This window comes from Dunckerocampus dactyliophorus, chromosome 19 (assembly GCF_027744805.1).
Source record: "Dunckerocampus dactyliophorus isolate RoL2022-P2 chromosome 19, RoL_Ddac_1.1, whole genome shotgun sequence".
Classification (NCBI taxonomy): Eukaryota; Metazoa; Chordata; class Actinopteri; order Syngnathiformes; family Syngnathidae; genus Dunckerocampus; species Dunckerocampus dactyliophorus.
The window spans coordinates 14,413,996-14,432,043 of record NC_072837.1 but is presented as its reverse complement, the minus strand read 5'-3'; the positions used below and the strand labels follow the sequence as shown (position 1 = coordinate 14,432,043).

At 47.5% G+C, this 18,048-nt stretch overlaps 3 protein-coding genes across 4 annotated transcripts; all 3 read left to right on the top strand.

Annotated features, from left to right (window-relative positions):
• Positions 1-233: 233 nt before the first annotated feature.
• cebpz (CCAAT enhancer binding protein zeta) lies at positions 234-9,766 on the top strand. The gene is made up of 17 exons (XM_054760899.1): positions 234-676; positions 853-2,306; positions 2,518-2,749; positions 2,817-2,976; positions 3,047-3,135; positions 4,572-4,625; positions 4,709-4,811; positions 4,886-4,951; positions 5,632-5,698; positions 5,792-5,898; positions 5,964-6,024; positions 7,808-7,992; positions 8,067-8,096; positions 8,199-8,288; positions 8,365-8,435; positions 8,520-8,601; positions 8,763-9,766. Exons 1-17 carry the CDS (start codon positions 377-379, stop codon positions 8,915-8,917), a joined length of 3,306 nt encoding a protein of 1,101 aa, XP_054616874.1. The 5' UTR covers positions 234-376; the 3' UTR covers positions 8,918-9,766.
• Positions 9,767-10,944: 1,178 nt separating this feature from the next.
• LOC129171856 (rho guanine nucleotide exchange factor TIAM2-like) lies at positions 10,945-14,231 on the top strand. Of its 2 annotated transcripts, XM_054760906.1 has the most exons (12): positions 10,946-11,431; positions 11,525-11,701; positions 11,771-11,839; positions 11,911-12,036; positions 12,099-12,207; positions 12,265-12,444; positions 12,502-12,605; positions 12,668-12,767; positions 12,867-12,931; positions 13,000-13,090; positions 13,171-13,255; positions 13,325-14,231. In XM_054760906.1, the coding sequence occupies exons 1-12, from the start codon at positions 11,333-11,335 to the stop codon at positions 13,698-13,700; spliced, it is 1,581 nt and encodes a 526-aa protein (XP_054616881.1). In that variant the 5' UTR covers positions 10,946-11,332; the 3' UTR covers positions 13,701-14,231. The 2 variants fall into 2 exon arrangements, with proteins under 2 accessions (XP_054616880.1, XP_054616881.1); XM_054760905.1 differs by having other exon boundaries at positions 10,945-11,431; positions 12,265-12,605.
• Positions 14,232-15,325: 1,094 nt separating this feature from the next.
• Positions 15,326-17,470, top strand: LOC129171860 (claudin-20-like). The gene is made up of 2 exons (XM_054760914.1): positions 15,326-15,644; positions 15,854-17,470. Exons 1-2 carry the CDS (start codon positions 15,404-15,406, stop codon positions 16,708-16,710), a joined length of 1,098 nt encoding a protein of 365 aa, XP_054616889.1. The 5' UTR covers positions 15,326-15,403; the 3' UTR covers positions 16,711-17,470.
• Positions 17,471-18,048: the final 578 nt, after the last annotated feature.

Genomic DNA, 18,048 nt, shown 5'->3' with positions numbered 1-18,048 from the left:
CTGCGATAAAACCGGATATTCTTCACAATAAGACTACTTTTAATAGCGCTCATACACATACTTTTCCAAGTCAAACGTATGGACATATGAGAAATTGTACTTTGAATTGGTTAGATACAACCAATACAATACAATTGAACAAGTTTGACTAAACAGACACCAGAAAATCGGCTTCTCTGCACCTTTGTCGTTTTTCAATATTATTTTGAAAAATTACTTAGGAAGTAGTGAAAACAAAAATCCCAATTGGCCAAGCGTTGTTACCAAGGATTGGTTGTTACGTCAGTTACAGAAAATTCCATTGGATGAAATAAACCCTTAAACTCGTATTAGCACTTTCAGAATCAGAATAACCAAATATTTTTAAATTTATTCTATGCTAATATTTAAACATTTGTGTGGTTCTGTTTACAAAAAAAATTCCAGTATTTACGGAAACGACCTCTTTGACGTCAACACTTCACTTCCGGGTTGCGTGTACTCGTGTGGCAGGAGCATGGCGGCCAAAACCAAGAAAAGTAAAAAGTCCTATGCGGCTAAAAAAACGAAAATTAATCACGAGGAGAACGAAAAGGAAACAGAAAACTGCGGCAAAGATGACAGTGAAGACGATGAAGACCCGGTGGGGCACGACGGGTTCAGTCTGGAGGAAGTTCTGCTGCTTGGTGGTACTCGGGTGAGAATACATTTGCACGTGAAGTGTTATGTCCAGGCATTGTTAATAATAAATTAAGCTGTGCAATCCTACGGTGAGTGTGTGAGCTCGAAATAAAACATGTATGAATTCGTTTCGCTATTGTGGCACTTTTCATTTTCATTTTCATTCATTATTAAAGTTGTTGTTGTCTGTAGGCCGACTTCACGCTCCTGAGCACCCTGGACGTTTCCAACGAGCTGGTGGATGGAGGAAAGAAAGGTGCCATAGATGACCTGGAGGAAGGTGAACTGGAGAACTTCATTGCTAAATTGGGCATTCGGGAGCTTGCTGGCCAGCAGATCATCCAGGATGAGATTGAGGACAAAGTCATTTCCGAGAACGCTGGCAAAAAGTCCAAAACCAAGAAGGAAAAACCTTGCAACATACAGGAGGGGACTTCAGAGGAGCAGCAGAACAAGAGCAAAGCTGCTCAGGTGAAAAGAGTCAAACAAAACGTTTTTGAGTTCCAGCAGAGAAACACCGTGCTGGTCAAACCTGGCGGGAAATGGCACAACCTGGACTACAGTGCTGAGGGCTCATCAGCCCCCCAGGATCCCAGCGTGGTGATGCAGTACAAGACGCTGGCCCAGCAGCTCTTTCAGGCCGACGTGGAGCTCTACAAGAGCAAGAAGAAGCTGCAGAAAGGAGCCAACTCGGCCTGGATGAAGACGGTGGTCTCCTCTGGCGTGCTGGCAGACAGGATGGCAGCAATGACGGTTCTGATCCAGGATGCTCCGGTGCACATGCTGGAGCACGTGGAGAGCCTGGTGTCCATGGTGAAGAAGAAGGGCAGCCGCAGGATGGGCCTGATGGCTCTGGACACGCTGCGAGAGCTACTCCTGTCTGACCTACTGCCAGAGAACAGGAAGCTCCGCCCCTTTGACCAGCACCCCTTCGATAAGCTGGAGGAGCTGGCCAGCGGCAACCATGACGCCCGTGACCGCCGCCTCATACTGTGGTACTTTGAGCACCAGCTGAAGCACCACGTGGCGCAGTTTGTAGCAGCACTGGACGAGGTGGCTCACGACACGGTGGCCGCCACCAAGGCCAAGGCGCTGACCACCGCCCACGAGCTGCTGTGCCAGAGGCCCGAGCAGGAGAAGGCGCTGCTGGTCCAGCTGGTCAACAAGCTGGGCGACCCCGAGTACAAGATGGCCGCCAAGGCCTCGCACCTGCTAGAGACCCTGCTGCACAAACACCCCAACATGAAGGTGGTGGTGTGCTGCGAGGTGGAGCGCCTAATGTTCCGTGCCAACATCAGTGCCAAGGCTCAGTACTACGCCGTTTGCTTCCTGAGCCAGGTCCGGCTGAGCCACGAGGAGTCCCAGCTGGCTGCCAAGCTCATCACCATCTACTTCTCCTTTTTCCGCGCCTGCGTCAAGAACAAGGACGTGGACTCCAAGATGCTGAGCGCGCTGCTGTCTGGCGTCAACCGGGCGTACCCGTACGCCAGTGCCGGCGATGAGAAGGTCAAGGAGCAAATGGACACGCTCTTCAAGGTGGTCCACCTGGTGAAGTTCAACACGGCAGTGCAGGCACTCATGCTGCTCTTCCAGGTGATGGATGCCCAGCAGAGCGTCTCTGACCGCTACTACACGGCCTTGTACAGGTACAGGCCCCGCCCCTTTTACCTCCTCTGCTTCCAGCAGCCTGTCATACCTCAACAACATTGTTGTATTCAACTTTGCTCATTCTTGTCATTGTCATTAATATGCGCAGCAACAAAGTTGTGTTTGAAGCACAATCATTTCAATACTTGGCAGCAGTCAGCAGAGGGCGCTATTTATGCCTGATAATGAAGAACCTCCACCTCTTCACAGGAAGCTGCTGGACACGGGCCTGTCCACGTCGTCCAGACAGAACATGTTCCTGAACCTTCTCTACAAGTCTCTGAAGGCCGACATCGTGCTGCGGCGCATCAAAGCCTTCATCAAGCGTCTGCTGCAGGTCAGCGCCGAGCAGGGCGCCCACTTTGCCTGCGGCGCCCTCTTCCTAGTGTCGGAGGTCATGAAGGCCAAGCCGGCCCTGAAGACGCTGCTGCAGGAGGAAGGAGTATGTCGTCCTTTCAAAGTAAGACATGTTCAAGCATGGAACAACATGTGAAATCTGTTGTCTTCAGGATGGAGAAGAAGAATTCAAAGACATCGCTGAAGACCACCACCATCATCATGATGATGATGAAGAGGAGCGCTTCACAGATGCAGACAAGCCACAGGAAGCGGCGGCGCCAAAGGAGTCCAAGCCTGCTCCATCATGGGTCCATCACCAGAACCTTGAAGGTCTGGAGTGGCTTGGCCCCACCCCCTCGCTGTCATCACTCAGCTGATTGTTTACTTCCTGTTTTCCCAGGCGGGAAGTGTGTGCAGAAGTACGACCCGCGACACAGGAACCCACTTTTCTGTGGCGCCGACCGTACCACCCTATGGGAACTCCAACAAGTGAGAACACACACACTCACGCATCATATTTCACTTTATTTATTGATGAGAAATTATTATGGACCACATAGTGTACACTTGGTAGTACACACTATACTAAACTAGTGTACAGTACTAAATTACTATTAATACTAATAGAGCTGTCACGATAACAGTATTGTCCTACAAATTATTGTCTAATCGATATTATTGACAACACTTTGTGCAACTATTTTTTCATATTATATGGCATCATAATGCGAGTTCATCCTATCAAAAGCAATAAACTTGAATTCCTCAAGAGTGTTTAACATTGTGATTGGAATGTCACGCGCTTTTAAATAAAACCGCAGATGCAATTGTAATAGCTTTATTAATGTAAGCTATTTTTATGACACTCTTATTACCAATATTAGACGGGATGTGCGCCACTCTTATTTTGAAGGCCGGAAGTGTGCTGAAAACGCGTTGTGACTATGGCTAAGTGAGATAGCCATCGAGTGCCTCTTGAAGCAGCGGCTGTTGTGCTTATTTCACACACAACTTGCACGAAGCCAGCGGCCAACCTAAAATGCTGGGTTACATTAACAAGCGCTAAAGTACAACTCATACAGCCTCAGTGGCACACACACACACACACACACAGCCACATTAGCATGCTCCGCTAACCCAGCAAGCTTATACTGGCTGTAGATATACGTGAGTTCATGCTCATGTTCGATGGCTAGTAAGAGTATCAAATTATTTTCTCCAACTTCGCCGATGTTTCCACTTGCCGCCTCGACATGTTTAGTTCAGGAGTTGGCTGGTTAGTGTTTGAGGACGTGCCTCTGGGGAAATATTCCCCCTCTCTTCCCGTGCACCATGAGAGAGCGGTCCAGGCACTGTGAGGGGGAACTACCGCTGTTGCTATGGAGATGAACATCCAACGTCCAACATGAAACTAACTTCACCAATGTGCAGAGTGAACCCTCTTGTCATCATCCAGCCTGTGCGGTAAAGAGAGAGGAGAGAGGAAAACAAACACGCATGCACATGTCAATTTATCAAGGCCAGCAAAATGACCTACTTCTTTTTGTTTCGATTTTTATTCATCAATTTATCGATTATCGTGACAGGCCTACTTGGTATTATGCACTATACTACTGTACAGTTATTAACTGCATGTAGACAGTAGTACACACAATACTAGACTATGGAGTAATTCAGTTGTACTACCTAGTTTAGTGGTGTATGTATTTGTTGATGTCTGCATGACGTAGTACAAGTAGTAGTACTGACTAGTAATGTTTGAAGTAGTGTAATACTGGCATAGCTTAGCTTCCTATCTCTGAAGTCATGTTGTCTTGTTTAGACCACAAATAAAATGTTCATTGAACTGTTATGTGATTGTGTTGTAGTTTCATGATCTTCCATGTTTGTAGTCCTGTGATGTTATATCCTCTCTTCGTCCTCAGTTGTCGCTGCACTTCCACCCGTCAGTGTCGCTCTTCGCTAAAACGCTCCTGCAGGTAATTAATCCAACTTCACTGACTTGGAAGGACATGGTCTTTGCTGTCTTGATCTTAGTGACTTTGTGTGTAAACGTCCATAGAATGACTTCATCATGTATTCGGGAGACCCCCTGCAGGACTTCACCCTCATTCGCTTCCTGGACAGATTTGTCTTCCGAAACCCCAAACAGCTGAAGGGCAAACGTGAGGACACGCATGATGATGATGATGTTGGTGGTGGTGATGGTGATGATGATGATGGTGGTGGTGTGTTGTAGAGAACACAGACACGGCGGTGGTTCAGCCCAAGCAGAGATGGCGTTCACATGTGGCCTCGTTGCCAGGTGAGACTGAAACTACTGTATTTTATCATTTGTTAGGGCTGTCACTGCTGCTAATTTATGTAATTCTATTCATTTTTTTAGCGTAATTAGCGCATACGCACTGCTGTCTGCCATGACAGACGGCGTCACAGTGTAGCTCCCCATAGAGTCACAGAGTCTGATGCTCTTTTAGAACTTGATTCTGACGTGAACACAGCAACAGAAGTGCAATTCCAACACCATATGTGTGTCTCCTCCTCCAAACAAACACACCTCCAGTCCATCAGCCCCTCTCTTCATCCGCGTGTCCAGAACATGCAGACGCAGGTCTGACGATACAACTACAAAGTTGATCTAGACCTTCGGTATCCTGGTGCCAAGGACACTTGTGGACATCCTTATGTTCAAGCATGGTGTTTGTTATGGACAAACTGTGGTTCGCTCAGAAGTCCAACAACATCACACCACACGGGGTCAGATCAGGGAGGCCATTCCTCCCAATCACGCCCCTCCACGTCACACTGTCAGCTAAACTCTGAGTCAAATATACTGCAGGATTGGCATATTTCAGTCATATTGTGACATGGTAATAAATTGTGATTAATTTGAAAACCGTAAATAATCGGATTTAAAAATTGTAATCATTTGACAGCCCTGATATTTGTATTTGTTGACTTGTATTTGGTTTGTTTTTCCGTCAGTGAACAGTGAAGAGTTTCTGTCTAAAGAAGAAAGTCAGATTCCTGTGGATGAAATCTTCTTTTATCGGTGGGTCGTCTTCAGCCTCTCCTTGTTTTTGAAAGGACAACTTTTTCTCCAAAGTCTCCACATCTTGGATCTTCCCCGTTTGTGATGTTTCAGATTCTTCCAGAAGCGTCAGCAGGAGAAGCGTCTACGTCGGCCACGAGCAGACGGCGATGATGACAGCGTGGAGGATGTTGATGATGACGAGTTTGACAAGATCCTTGGTGAGTCTGCCTCTCCTTATGACGGAACCTTTCTTATATGTTGCTAGCAACTCTCTTTTGCACAGACTCCTGCGAAGGAGACTCGTACTTCACGGAGCAGCCAGCAGAAGACTTGGACTTTGCAGGGTGAGCTTTTCTTGCTAAAAGCGACATCAACTCTCAGGCTGTCATTGTACACTTACTGGAAACGACCATCACAATACTTGATTGCCATCACTGCGGGTCATCACTACATGTCATCTAGCTCAGTAGTTCTCGACTGGTGGCTCGGAACCCAAAAGTAGGTCACAGAGCCTTTTTCAGTGGGTTACGGGTCTTTGCCTGGGGAAAAAAATAATGTAATGACCCAGTGTCTGTGAATGCACCTCACGTTCTTGTCTGCGCTATTTGCTTGCTACGCCGCCGTGAGATGCATGCCATGCTTCTGGGTGACTTTGTCAAGTTTCAGTGGGAGAGGAAGGACATCGAGTTGGAGACATAACGTGCCGTCCGTCTGTCACACAGCTGCAGATATCTGCTGGAGAAGAGCGCGCCATAAAGAGACGGTGTCTCAGCGCTGCAGCTCACATTGTGTTCAAAACAGTCCCTTAAAGTATAAGATATATGAGGTCTGAGTTGAAAAATTCCCGCAACTGGGTCACCACTTGTCCCTGAGGGGTTATGGTGGGTCCTGCAGCCAAACCAGTTGAGAACCACTGATCTACCTCCAAAACCCCCAATATCCGGGGACGGATGGTGTACTGCAGTCGTGGAAAAAAATGATTAGCCCACCCTTGTTTTTTCAGTTTCTTGTTCATTTTAATGCCTGATTCAACTAAAGGTACAGGTAAGGTAAAGGTTCTAAAAGTAGCTCTCACAAGAAAAAACGTTGGTGACCCCCGCCGTAGCTATTTGATTTTGGTTATCATCAAGAAAAGCATGGAAGTTGCTGGATATCAGCTCTTAAATGAAACTCTTATGAGCTATATTTGTTAGCATCATTGTATTAGTCCAAACAAATGTACCGTTAGTCGTACCAGGCATTCAAATGGATCAATGAACTGAAGAAACAAGGGTGGTCTAATCATTTTTTCCAAGAGAGTGTATGTGTGTTTTTGCTGTTTTTTAAATGTTATGTTGTTTCTGCAGTGATGCAATGACAAATGAGCAACGGGCCGTGGATGGCCCCCCGAGTCGTATTTTTGGCCACCTCTACTTTGTGGGTCGGGCTTGTGAGCAAATTACATCTCTGCTTATTGCCTCGGTGTCGTGGACGAGCGGTGGCGAGGAGAGAGAGACTGGTCAATGCGTTACAATAGTCGGCGCTAACGAGAAACAGCTCGAAGAGTTTTGTGGAGGTGCACATCTATGGAGTTATATTTGTGCCTTCATTTGGAGGTAGCAACGGCAGATATTGAGCCATATTAAGGTGCAATAACTACTGTTGTGTGCTCAGACACATCGCTGCACGGTGTCGCTCCGTCCCTCCGTCTCACTCAAACCACGGCGAGGGGAGCTGGTGTACGTTCGCTAGTTTCTTAGGCCGGGTTTTGGGGACTGGGCTCTTGGCTGGAGCTTGCGGGTTGCTGCCTGGAAGGCGGCGAGACGTACGGGCGTTTTCAGTGGTTAAAATGCGTGCCTGTTGGTCGCTCTTCAGGAGAGGAGGGCACTAATGTCACAATACATTTTTTTTTTCTAACATTCTTGCGATCGTCCCAAAGATCGACTAGTAACTTGCGATCTACGGGTTGGTGACCCCTGGTGTACTGCTTCTTGCTGTACTTGTCAATGTGAACACACTTGTGCAGTGAAAGGACTAAGAGTAAGTACGCAAGTACACATCCCAACATGTCTCCGCCCAGCTCACGATGTTAGCATTAGCTTGTAACACAGCAGCTAACTGCAGGTCTTTGTGTCGTTTACGTCTCAGGAACATGTCGAGCGGTAAAAGGAAAAAAGGCGCGAAAGAACCGGACGACTCAGATGACTCAGACTTGGACGACCTGGACGATGAGGAGGTGTCCCTGGGCAGCATGGATGAGGAGGACTTTGGGGAGGAGCTGGGGGACGAAGGAGGAACCTTCATGGATTCTGGAGGAGATGACGACGTAGACAGTAGGAACTTTAGTTTGCATCTGTGCTACCATCTGTCATGGCAATAAAATAACTTCACAATAAATGTTTGACAGTTCCAGAACTTGAAGACGACGACGATGTTGGTGAGTTCCCAGCAATAACCTTTTACTTTCTTTAGCCGGGATGTTCAACTAGTTCAATGCAACTAAACGTGACGTCTTTAAACGCATCACCAATGTCCTCAGATGAAGACATGGCCGTTCCTGAGGTGACGCCGCATTCAAAGGCGGTCAAAAGGAAGTCGACGGAGGAGCAGGACTTTTCTGAAACTTTTGGTTTGTTCTTGTTTGAAATGAAAAAGAACCAACTCAAGACATGTTTTATCTTCATCCTTTCTCCTCTTCCTCGCAGGTTCCAAACGATCAAAGAAGATGAAGAAGAAGGGACAAAAAGACACGGCCATGTTTGCATCTGCAGAGGAGGTGAGATGTCTCACTCGTACTCAAAAATCACTGACATTCATTGTGTTCTTGCAGAATTAAAAAACAACAACAATGTTTTGTTAGTTTGGCTGCCTGCTGGACGACAACGCTGGTGCCAAGTTTGACAACATCGGACTGAACGCCATGGCCAACGCTGACAAAGCAGGTGAGCGGTCACAGCGTCCTCCAAACTCTTTGTGAAAGTCCTTTCAGCTCATCTCCAGAGTCCAAACACCAGCACTTGAGGTCGCTTGTAGTATGTTAGACATTTCACACCGACTAAACGCTAACAGGAAGTGATGTCATGGTGCTTCCTGTGACGTGCAGGCATCAAGCAGCTCAAGTGGGAGAGTCAACGTGACGACTGGATCCACGACCGCGACGCCAAGACGCTGCGCAGGAAGAAGACGGTCTTCAAAAAGAGGAAGCAGATGGGCCGGCCCAGGACAGCGGGTGGGAACAGAAACAGGAAGAGGAAGTAGTCATATATAACCTTTGACGTCATGACTGATTGACAGTGCTGTCCTGAATCCACCAAGGCTCTGTTTTCTTCATTCTTCATTGAAGACACAAAAAGCATCATGGACAAAGGTGGTGCTGATGCAATGAGGATTTTTAAGGGTCAGCATCTGTGTATGGACCCAAAGCGCCCCCTTCAGGCCAATAAATCTTTCATTCACCTTCTAGAATGGATGGAAATGTTTTCTGTTCATCATGTGAAGACAAACTGTCATTAAATAAGTGAAATTGTTCAGTCATACAGTGGTGAAACATTTTTAAAACATTGTTTTTCATAACTATCTGCTCGTCTGACACTGTAAAGTATGTATGTTTATGCATTCGTTTAAATACATTCAGTATAATATATTTCTGACTGGAAAGACCATTGAACAAAACAGCACAATCCCTGTCAACGTTTTGGTGGAAAAGGAGCTTCAGTGACACGTTAATTCCAGCTTAAGTTGGATCATAAATTAAGTTCAGCCAGCTTTCGGCCCACAGGTTTTTTTTTTTTTGGCCCTCTGCATAGTAAAAATAAAATGAATGTTTTGTTGTATTGACCTACACTGGCTTGCTTTTAGCATCTTTAATGTAGAAAATGTATCATTTGTATGCATGCATGCAACCCTCACTGGAAAATGGCCGGCAGCTCATCAGTCAACTTTGTGAGTGAACTTAAGGGGCCACCAACCTTTTTGAAACAGAGCGCTACTTCTTGGGTACTGATTGTGAAGAGCTACCAATTTGATACACACTTCTGAAATAATTGATATTCATCTATGTAAAGACACTGATCATGTTAATGATTCCTCACAATAGCAATGAATTAATTAAAAAAATATCAATATCGGTATGCAACACATTTTGATATTTTCTCTAAGTGAAAGTATTTTCACTTCTACAAATTCATCCCATTTTCACAAGCCACTAACATTTTTTTGACAAAACATACATTGTTTGATTTTTATATTTCCCATGATTGGTACAATCTTCCCATTGTAGTTAGCCCAGCTGAACACGGGTGAGAGTGGAGATTCTATATTGCTCGTCTTCAAGTATAGTTTCAGCAATTAGCATCATTGCTTCTTTGACAACCTCCCCATCTGAAAAGGCACTTTTCTTAATCATTGCGTAGCTCTAAATGAGGCTTAGGTTTTTTCTTGGGAGTTTTTAAACTGGCCTTGCTAAAGATTGCTGTTAGCATAAAGCTGCCTTTAATTCGCAGTCTTTCTGCTCAGTCAGCTGCCCTGTGGGTAGCTAGCATGGTAGTTGTGTGACACACGCAGGCTCCTTTCAGAGTGGTTAAAAAAAAAAAAAAACTACCTTCCGTTCATCGTGAAAATTGTTTTTTCTTTTTTCTGCCATCTTTTTGGGGGTCAGTAATTTCATTTTCGCTGCACCTGCTAGCATTGGCGCTATTTTAGCTATCTTTAGAAGAGGCAGGTTCCCGCTAGCACCGTGTTCGTGACCCCTGGTATACTTAAGTGTTTTTTTTATTTGAACTGTAATATTTCTGTTAGGGACAACTTTTACTTTAGTATATTTTCAAAAGAAAATGATTACCTTGATGACACCCTCGATCTACTGAGTAAAGCTGGGGTTGGCAACCCCATGTGTACTGTGGATTGGCTGCCGTAAAGGGCAAAGGTGTGAGCTCAGTGTGATGAAATCACCTGACACGACACGCTCTTCCTCTGCAGTGGACGCCATGATGGGTCAGGTGGATGACGTGGGCAGGACACGCGTGTTCATCAGCAAGGTTGACCTGCTGTGACCGTGGCCCAAGGTGAGACCTCCACGTCACATGATGCAATACTTCCTGTGCACACAAGAAACAACAAAGTGTCTTTTATCCATCAGGCCTGAATGGGGGAAACCCGGTTCTGGCTGTGACCGGTACCGTGGTTCCCCATGTGGACCCGGACCTGATGCAGAGTCTCCTCACGCGCTCGGAGCTCCTGCTGCAAGACACATGAGCTCCATGCCGCTAGTCCACCATCACCAACCTTGCGCTGCATAGACTGGTCTGTTGGCCTGTCTCTCACGCAAACACACGCACGGCTTTGGAAAGAAATTGACAGGAAGCACTGTGATTGGTTGCAGATAAGCCTAAGGTACTTCCTGTTGGCGCTGATGCCGCTGTGTCTAGCTAGCTTGCCAACAGCGCCACCAAATGGCTCTTGGGGCATCTTGAGAAGTGTGCGTGTGTGTAGGTGTACCCACAATACTGAGCGGCAGGTTGGTGGTCATGTGACCTGTGAGAAGCAGTCTAATCAGCTTGCATCAGCCACGGAGGGATTAATGGCTTCCACGGAGGAAGAGTGACCACTCTTACATGGTACTTCTTCCTTACGACCTCTGACTTCCCGTGGGCGGCCACCTTTACCCCCCCCCACATGGGTGCGGTGTGCTGGGTGCTGCCGCTGGAGGAGGAGGAGGAGGAATGGGAGGAGCCACGTGATGAGGGGAGGAGCTGTCTGAGCTGCAGGCTGATGGTAAGCACGGAATAAGAGCTAAAAAAGGGGGTGTGGCATGATGATGATGCTGATGATGATGATGATGATCCAAACATGCCATGTCCTCCTCAGACGCCACACTCGCTCCTCCACACTTTCCCACGAAGCCAAGCGGCGACTCCCCTGCCCAGGAAGTCTCGTGCCAAGGAGGCGGGCCTACAGCCTGAAAGCCCCACCCACCTGAGTGTGTGCCAGCGTGTGCGGAGGGTACTCGAGGAGCTGGTGGACACGGAGAAGTCCTACGTGAAGGTCTGGTACAGGAAGCATGCTCGTGATGGTTCTGCTGATTCTAATGGTGTGGTCCTGCCGGTCCAACAGGATCTGGTCTGCTTGTTTGAGGTCTACCTGACTCCCCTGCAGAATGAGACCTTCCTCAGCAAGGATGAGGTGTGGTCCTCCTCCTCTTCCTCACATAGGACATATCACAGCAGATCTGAAACTCGGTGTGTCTCTTCCAGATGGCGGCGCTGTTGGGCATCCTTGCTGAGATGTTGGACTTCCAGAGAGTTTTTCTCCAAACTCTGGAGGAAAAGATCACCTCAAGTCCAGACTTCTGCCAGCTGGACTCACCTGAGCAGGTCAAGGTGAGGATCTTCATCATCCTCATCTCAGAAGGGAAATGTGGACCTTGACTCTTTGCTTCCAGAAAGTTCTCCTCTCGCTGGGCGCATCTTTTCTGCACTACGCCGAGCACTTTAAGCTCTACAGCAGCTTCTGTGCCAACCACATCCAAGTGCAGAAAGTTCTGGAGAGAGGTGAGGCTGTGAAAATAAAAGAAAGACACGCATGAAGCAATGTTCTCCTCTGTGCAGCCCAGACGGACAGAACCTTCAAACAGTTCCTGGATGCCAGAAACCCAAGCAAGCAGCACTCTTCTTCTCTGGATTCCTTCCTCATCAAACCCGTTCAAAGAGTTCTCAAGTACCCGCTTCTGCTGCGAGAACTCATCGGTCTGACCCGGCCTGACAGCGCTGAGCACGTGCGGCTGACAGGTGGTACCACGAGCACGGTCGGCAGTGATGATGTAATGTCTGCTGGTGTCCACACAGAGGCGCTGCAGGCCATGGAGGAGGTGGCGTGTCACATGAACGAGGTGAAGAAGATCCATGAGGAATTTGGACATGTCTTCCAACAGCTGGCCTGTGACAGCCAGGTCAGGTGACCTCATCATCATGCCATGTCTCCATGCAAGTGATGACCATGTCATACGTCCAGGTGCCCACGGGGGACTTCCTGCTCCACTCTTCAGCGGTGTGGCTCAACCCGCCACCAGGTCTGGCTCATCTGAAGAAGGAACCAGAAGTCACACTCTTTGGTATGAAGCACATCAGCACCACCTTGAGACGGCTTACCATCTCAAACATGAAAGCCTGGTGATGTGTGTGGTTCTGGTTCCGTGTGGTTCTGTCTGCAGTATTCAAGCGGGCCGTCATCGTGGTCTCCAGGGACAAGAAGAAGAAGAAGAAGAAGAAGAAAATGGTGAGAGACTCTCCATGGTGTTGTCTTTTTCTCTTCATGCTTTTTCTCACATCTTCTCTCGACGACAGCCCGCATCACGCTCACTTCTTCCAGACCCCTACAAGTTCCGTTGGATCATCCCTGTTTCGGCGCTCCAGGTCCGACCCGTCGACGTCACAGGTCAGCAGCCAAGCTTCAGCCAATCAGAGCAGAGGGTGGGGCTGAAAGGGAACACTGACTGCAAATGTGTGCGCGCGCAGGTTGGGAGACATCGTGCACGTGGGAGTTGGTCCACTGCAGGTGTGAGGAGGGCGGAGCTTGTGAGGTGTTCCAGCTGAGTAGCAGGTTCTTCTACCTCATCTGGTCTCAGTGACTTGACTGATGACACTGTCAGTGATGCTGCTTGTCTTGCAGAGCTTTGGAGAGCAAGATGAAGACGCTGAGAGTCCTCCAAAACCTCCTCACAGACCCAGCACCAACCCACACCCCGGGGAGCCAGCTGCAGTGGTCCTCCCAGGGGACAAGTCCTGGTGACAAGAAGGCCTCTGGAGGGCTGCTAGACTCTCAGGTGACCAGAGACCTGGAGACTCAGCTGCGCAAGCTGACCTTCAACGGGGACACGATGGGGACCGGCAGATGTGATCAGAGGAGGTCCAGGTCTGAGGTCTTGGATTTGGAGAAAGACTTGAGCGTCCAGAGCGTGACATCCATGACCAACGAGGACTTCTTCTATCAGGTGCTGCTACAACCGCCGTCTGCTGCTGTCCCCACACTGCAAGACGAATGCTAACATGCTACCCTCTGAAAATCACATGATCTTTGCTTTCCACGGCACAGCCCTGTGATTGGTTGAGACATTTGACAAAGCCTAAACATCAAGTTAGGCAGGAAGTAGCCAGTCACGTCAAAATAGGAAAGAAGAATATCACATTTTTTCATCATGATTTTCCTGAAACGTCTTGTTGACTGGAACGGTTCATGTATTCATGCATACAATTATTTCTTTCAGTTGTCATGGTTACCATCAGTAAACCCTGTCATTACAAGTTCTTTCTTTTCCTAAATGACATTTGAATAATGTTATGCTGTTCAATTGCAATACAATGAAAAAAATGTACATGTAAAAATGTAAATGTACATGATTGAAACTACAGTACTGTATAAGTATCTACTGGGACTCAAACCGTGTGTGTGTGGAGCAGGAATGTGCTGAACTGCACAACACACACACGCACACATTGTGCGTGTGTGTTAGTGTGTAGGAAGAGCAGCACATCTGCTGGTGAGTTTTCTTGTTTGTGATTGGTTCATTTTGCATATAAAGGATATTTTTAAATGTTTTAGAATGTTTATTTATTGGAATTTGTGTTTTTTGGAATGTTGTCACATCTGAGCATGAAGACATGACTGATGCTACACACTCACATGGTGTGTGTGTGTAGCATGGTGTGTGCGTTTGGGGGTGATGATTTGTTCCAGATGGTTAAACAATTACGGCAATGATGGCGGGGTGAAAGGTCAGCTGTGGCTGATGAAGCTAATGGTCTTCATGGAGACATCAGAGCAGTCTTTGTCCTTTTAAAAGGACAAAAGGCAAAAAGCAGCAGCCTTCAGATGTTCAAAAATCATCTTTAGTGTGAAAATGAAGATGTCATGTATAGAATGTAAATAAGATGATGTCATCGGGTATACAAGGTGTCTCCAAAGTATGGACATTTCATATGCACAAGTACTATGCATATATTATACACTCAAAAACAATTTCATATATTCGTTTTTTAAAGCCTACTTAAAAAAAAAAAAATTAAACCATTGTTTAAAAATAATTAAATATATTTAAATAAAAAATCTAAAAATGAACAAATTAACTGAAATAAATCTTTGATATTTTTAATATATATATATATACACTACATTAAAAAAAAAAAACATTTAAAATGTTAAAACACATTTTTCCCCCCGTGTCCAGACTTTAAGGCCACCCTGTGTGTGTGTGTGTGTGTGTGTGTATATATATATATATATATACACACACACACACACACACACACACACACACACACACACACACACACACACATACACTGTATGCACGGTATTTAATAAGCCAGCGTAACCTTTGACATGAGGATGTTTGATGACTTTGCGGCGCATCCTGCGTCTTCGGGCCTCGGCGGCGTCTCACGGTCAGCGTGTCTCAAATAGCTCCGCCTCTGCCAGAGGGGCGGAGTGTACGCGACGTGCATGATGACATCACTGCGGTGAGCGAGTGCTGGCAAACGGCGGGCTCGTAAAAGGCGGTGTGCAACGTTGCGGTCGGACAGTTTTGGAGGTTGGGGGGAAGCCATGGAGGACTGCGGTGATAAGGCGGTAATGGCGTGGTGATAACGTGGTAATAACGGGTTGGGGGGACACAGCCAGCCATTGCAGGGTCCTGTCACCAGCAATCGGGTGGGCGGGCCTGAACGTTATCAGCATGTTGCAGAGGGTCACATGACCGCTGACTTTGATTGCTGCTGCAGCCGCACAGAGCGCGCCGCCTTTATCAGCAAACCGCACGCTTTTTTTAAACACACAAATCATCCTGTCAGGCCCCTCATATCTGATTGGACTATTTCTACCAAAAACTCTTCCAGTGTCCCTACCCAAGTGGCCGGAGCCAGGACCAGGACCAGGACCAGGACCAGGACAAGTGAGCTGCGTCCCGTGAAGAGTAGCGCTCAGCGACCTTCAGGTGAGAGAGGAAGTGTTTTCAGGATGTAAACGTTGTGTGGTTGCCGGGACAACGACAGTAGAGGGCTACTTGGATACATCGCTTTCAAGTTTGTATGGACCTTCAGCAATGCTGCGGCTCTCAACGGTCACGATGGAGTACAACACCGCCCCGTCCCCCCAGGAGGCTCAGCTGTGCGTCCGTCACGCTCTCTTACGTTCTCCTTTCAGCCGCTGAGGAATCACCTGCTATCAGGACTGGTCCGGATCGGGAGGTGGGTCTGAGGCTGACGATGCTGTCTGCTGCCATGCAGATCCTGGCGTTCGCCCTGGCACTGCTGGGAATGGTGGGCGCCACTGTGGCCACGCTACTGCCCAACTGGCAGGTGAGCATCAAGGTGTGGTCCAGCATGGTGGCCCCCATGTGGCACACACGGGGGCTTTGGATGGACTGCGTGTGGTACGGTGCCGGCGTTTTCAGCTGCACCATGAAGAACTCCCTCCTGTCCCTGCCACCCTACCTACAGACCACCAGGGCCGCCATGGTCCTGTCCTGCATGGTGGCGGCCTTTGGACTGTGCCTGGCCTCTCTGGGGCTCAAGTGCACCCGCTGGGGGGGCGGCCAGCGGGCCAAGGGGCACACAGCCGTCGCTGCAGGGGGCTGCTTCATCCTGGCCAGTGCACTCTGCCTTGGTCCCGCCTCCTGGTTCACCTCGGAGGTCGTTGCCACCTTCCTGAGCGCCGACTTGCCAGACGGCAGCAAATATCAGCCGGGGGGGGCGCTCTGCGTCACCTTCATCTCTGCTGGCTTCCTCCTGGCGGGAGGAGTTATCTTCTGCTTGTCCTGTCCGAGTCAAGGATCAGTCCAGCTGGACTACCCGTCCCACGTGGACCCAGACAGATTTATGCTGGCCCAAGAGGAGCGGTGCCGTCCACAAGCGCCCAGTAAGAGCCCGAAAACAGCTGGAATGGACATGAAGGTGGATGCAGAGAAACATCCAGAAGCACCGAAAACGAGCTATGTCTCCCTCTCCAAAATGTCCCCCAAAGACCTGAAGGACAGTTACACCCTGCAGGAGTATGTCTGACCCACAAGGAGATTCATTTCTTTTATCACAAAGACAAAAGGCTGTGTGAGATGTTCATGTCTTCTGTCCAGTCCTGACATAACAATAATTCCTAAAGACATCCAGATTCCACAGCCTGCACGTTCATTCCGTCTTTTCCTCACAGCCCAGGAGGACACCAGCGAGGCAGTGCAGCGTGGAGGACGCTAATGATGCTCTTTGCTTTCCATTATCTTCTGACGCGCCTCAGTGCACACACACACACACACACACACACGTCATTGAATGTTCCGGAGGACATCTAAATGGGCGGGTCTTATAAGCTGAGCGTTGTTTCTCAGGAAACGACAAAAACAATTTTTTAGATGTGAAAGCTAATCTTTGCCTTGTGTCTTTGTCCTGTTCTGATATTCCACGTGAATGTTAAGACATGTTTTAGACAAACATGGAAGAAGCATATTGTTGTCATAATTCATTAAAAGCGAAATAAATGTACTTCCTCATAGTCCTCATACAATAACAAAGATGTTAAAACAGTCAAAAGTGGTGACGTCATTGTTCAGTAGCAAAAAGAATAAATGATGATTTACCTGCTTGATGATAGATTGTCCTCCTGCTGGGTGCTGCCCCCTGCAGGTAAACACAGTTGCTACATCAACCTAACGATGAACCAAAACATTTCCATCCATCCATCTTCTATGCTACTTATCCTCATTAGGGTCGCAGGTATGCTAGAGCCTATCCCAGCCGACATCGGGTGAGAGGCGGGGTACACACTGGACTGGTCGACCAAAACATTTTCTGTTTGATATAATATAATAAAATATAATGTTGATATAATAAAATAGTGGACATTGAGAGAATGGCAAAGAGGTGGCCAATCAACAATCCCTTTATTGAAATGAACAACCACGCCAAACAACCACAGTCGCAAACTATCGTAAAGTAGACATTTTCAGCAGGAATGCACAGTTTCCCCACTCTGATGAAAAGAAATTTCCATCCACACGAGTGAAGTTTAAAAAAATTGTATGTCCACATCAATTGACATTCACCAGCTGTCATGCGCATTTTGTCCCAACCTGAAAAAGCAACCACAGGGCTGCATTATATTGGTATGTTCCAATCCCAGCACTGCATGGGCGGGGAACCGGTGCTTACTTGTCTATTTGTCAGTGCTAATGAGACATTTCTTAAAGTCTGACCATACTAACAACTATTTTTTCATCCTGGATTTTTGGGCAACTTTAAACTAGCATCTGTGTGTGCACAGTTGATGCATGCAAGTGTGCTTCATTCACCAACTACCTGTATGTTGGTCAAAAGGACAAGAAGGTTTTAAGGTTTTTACTACTTTCA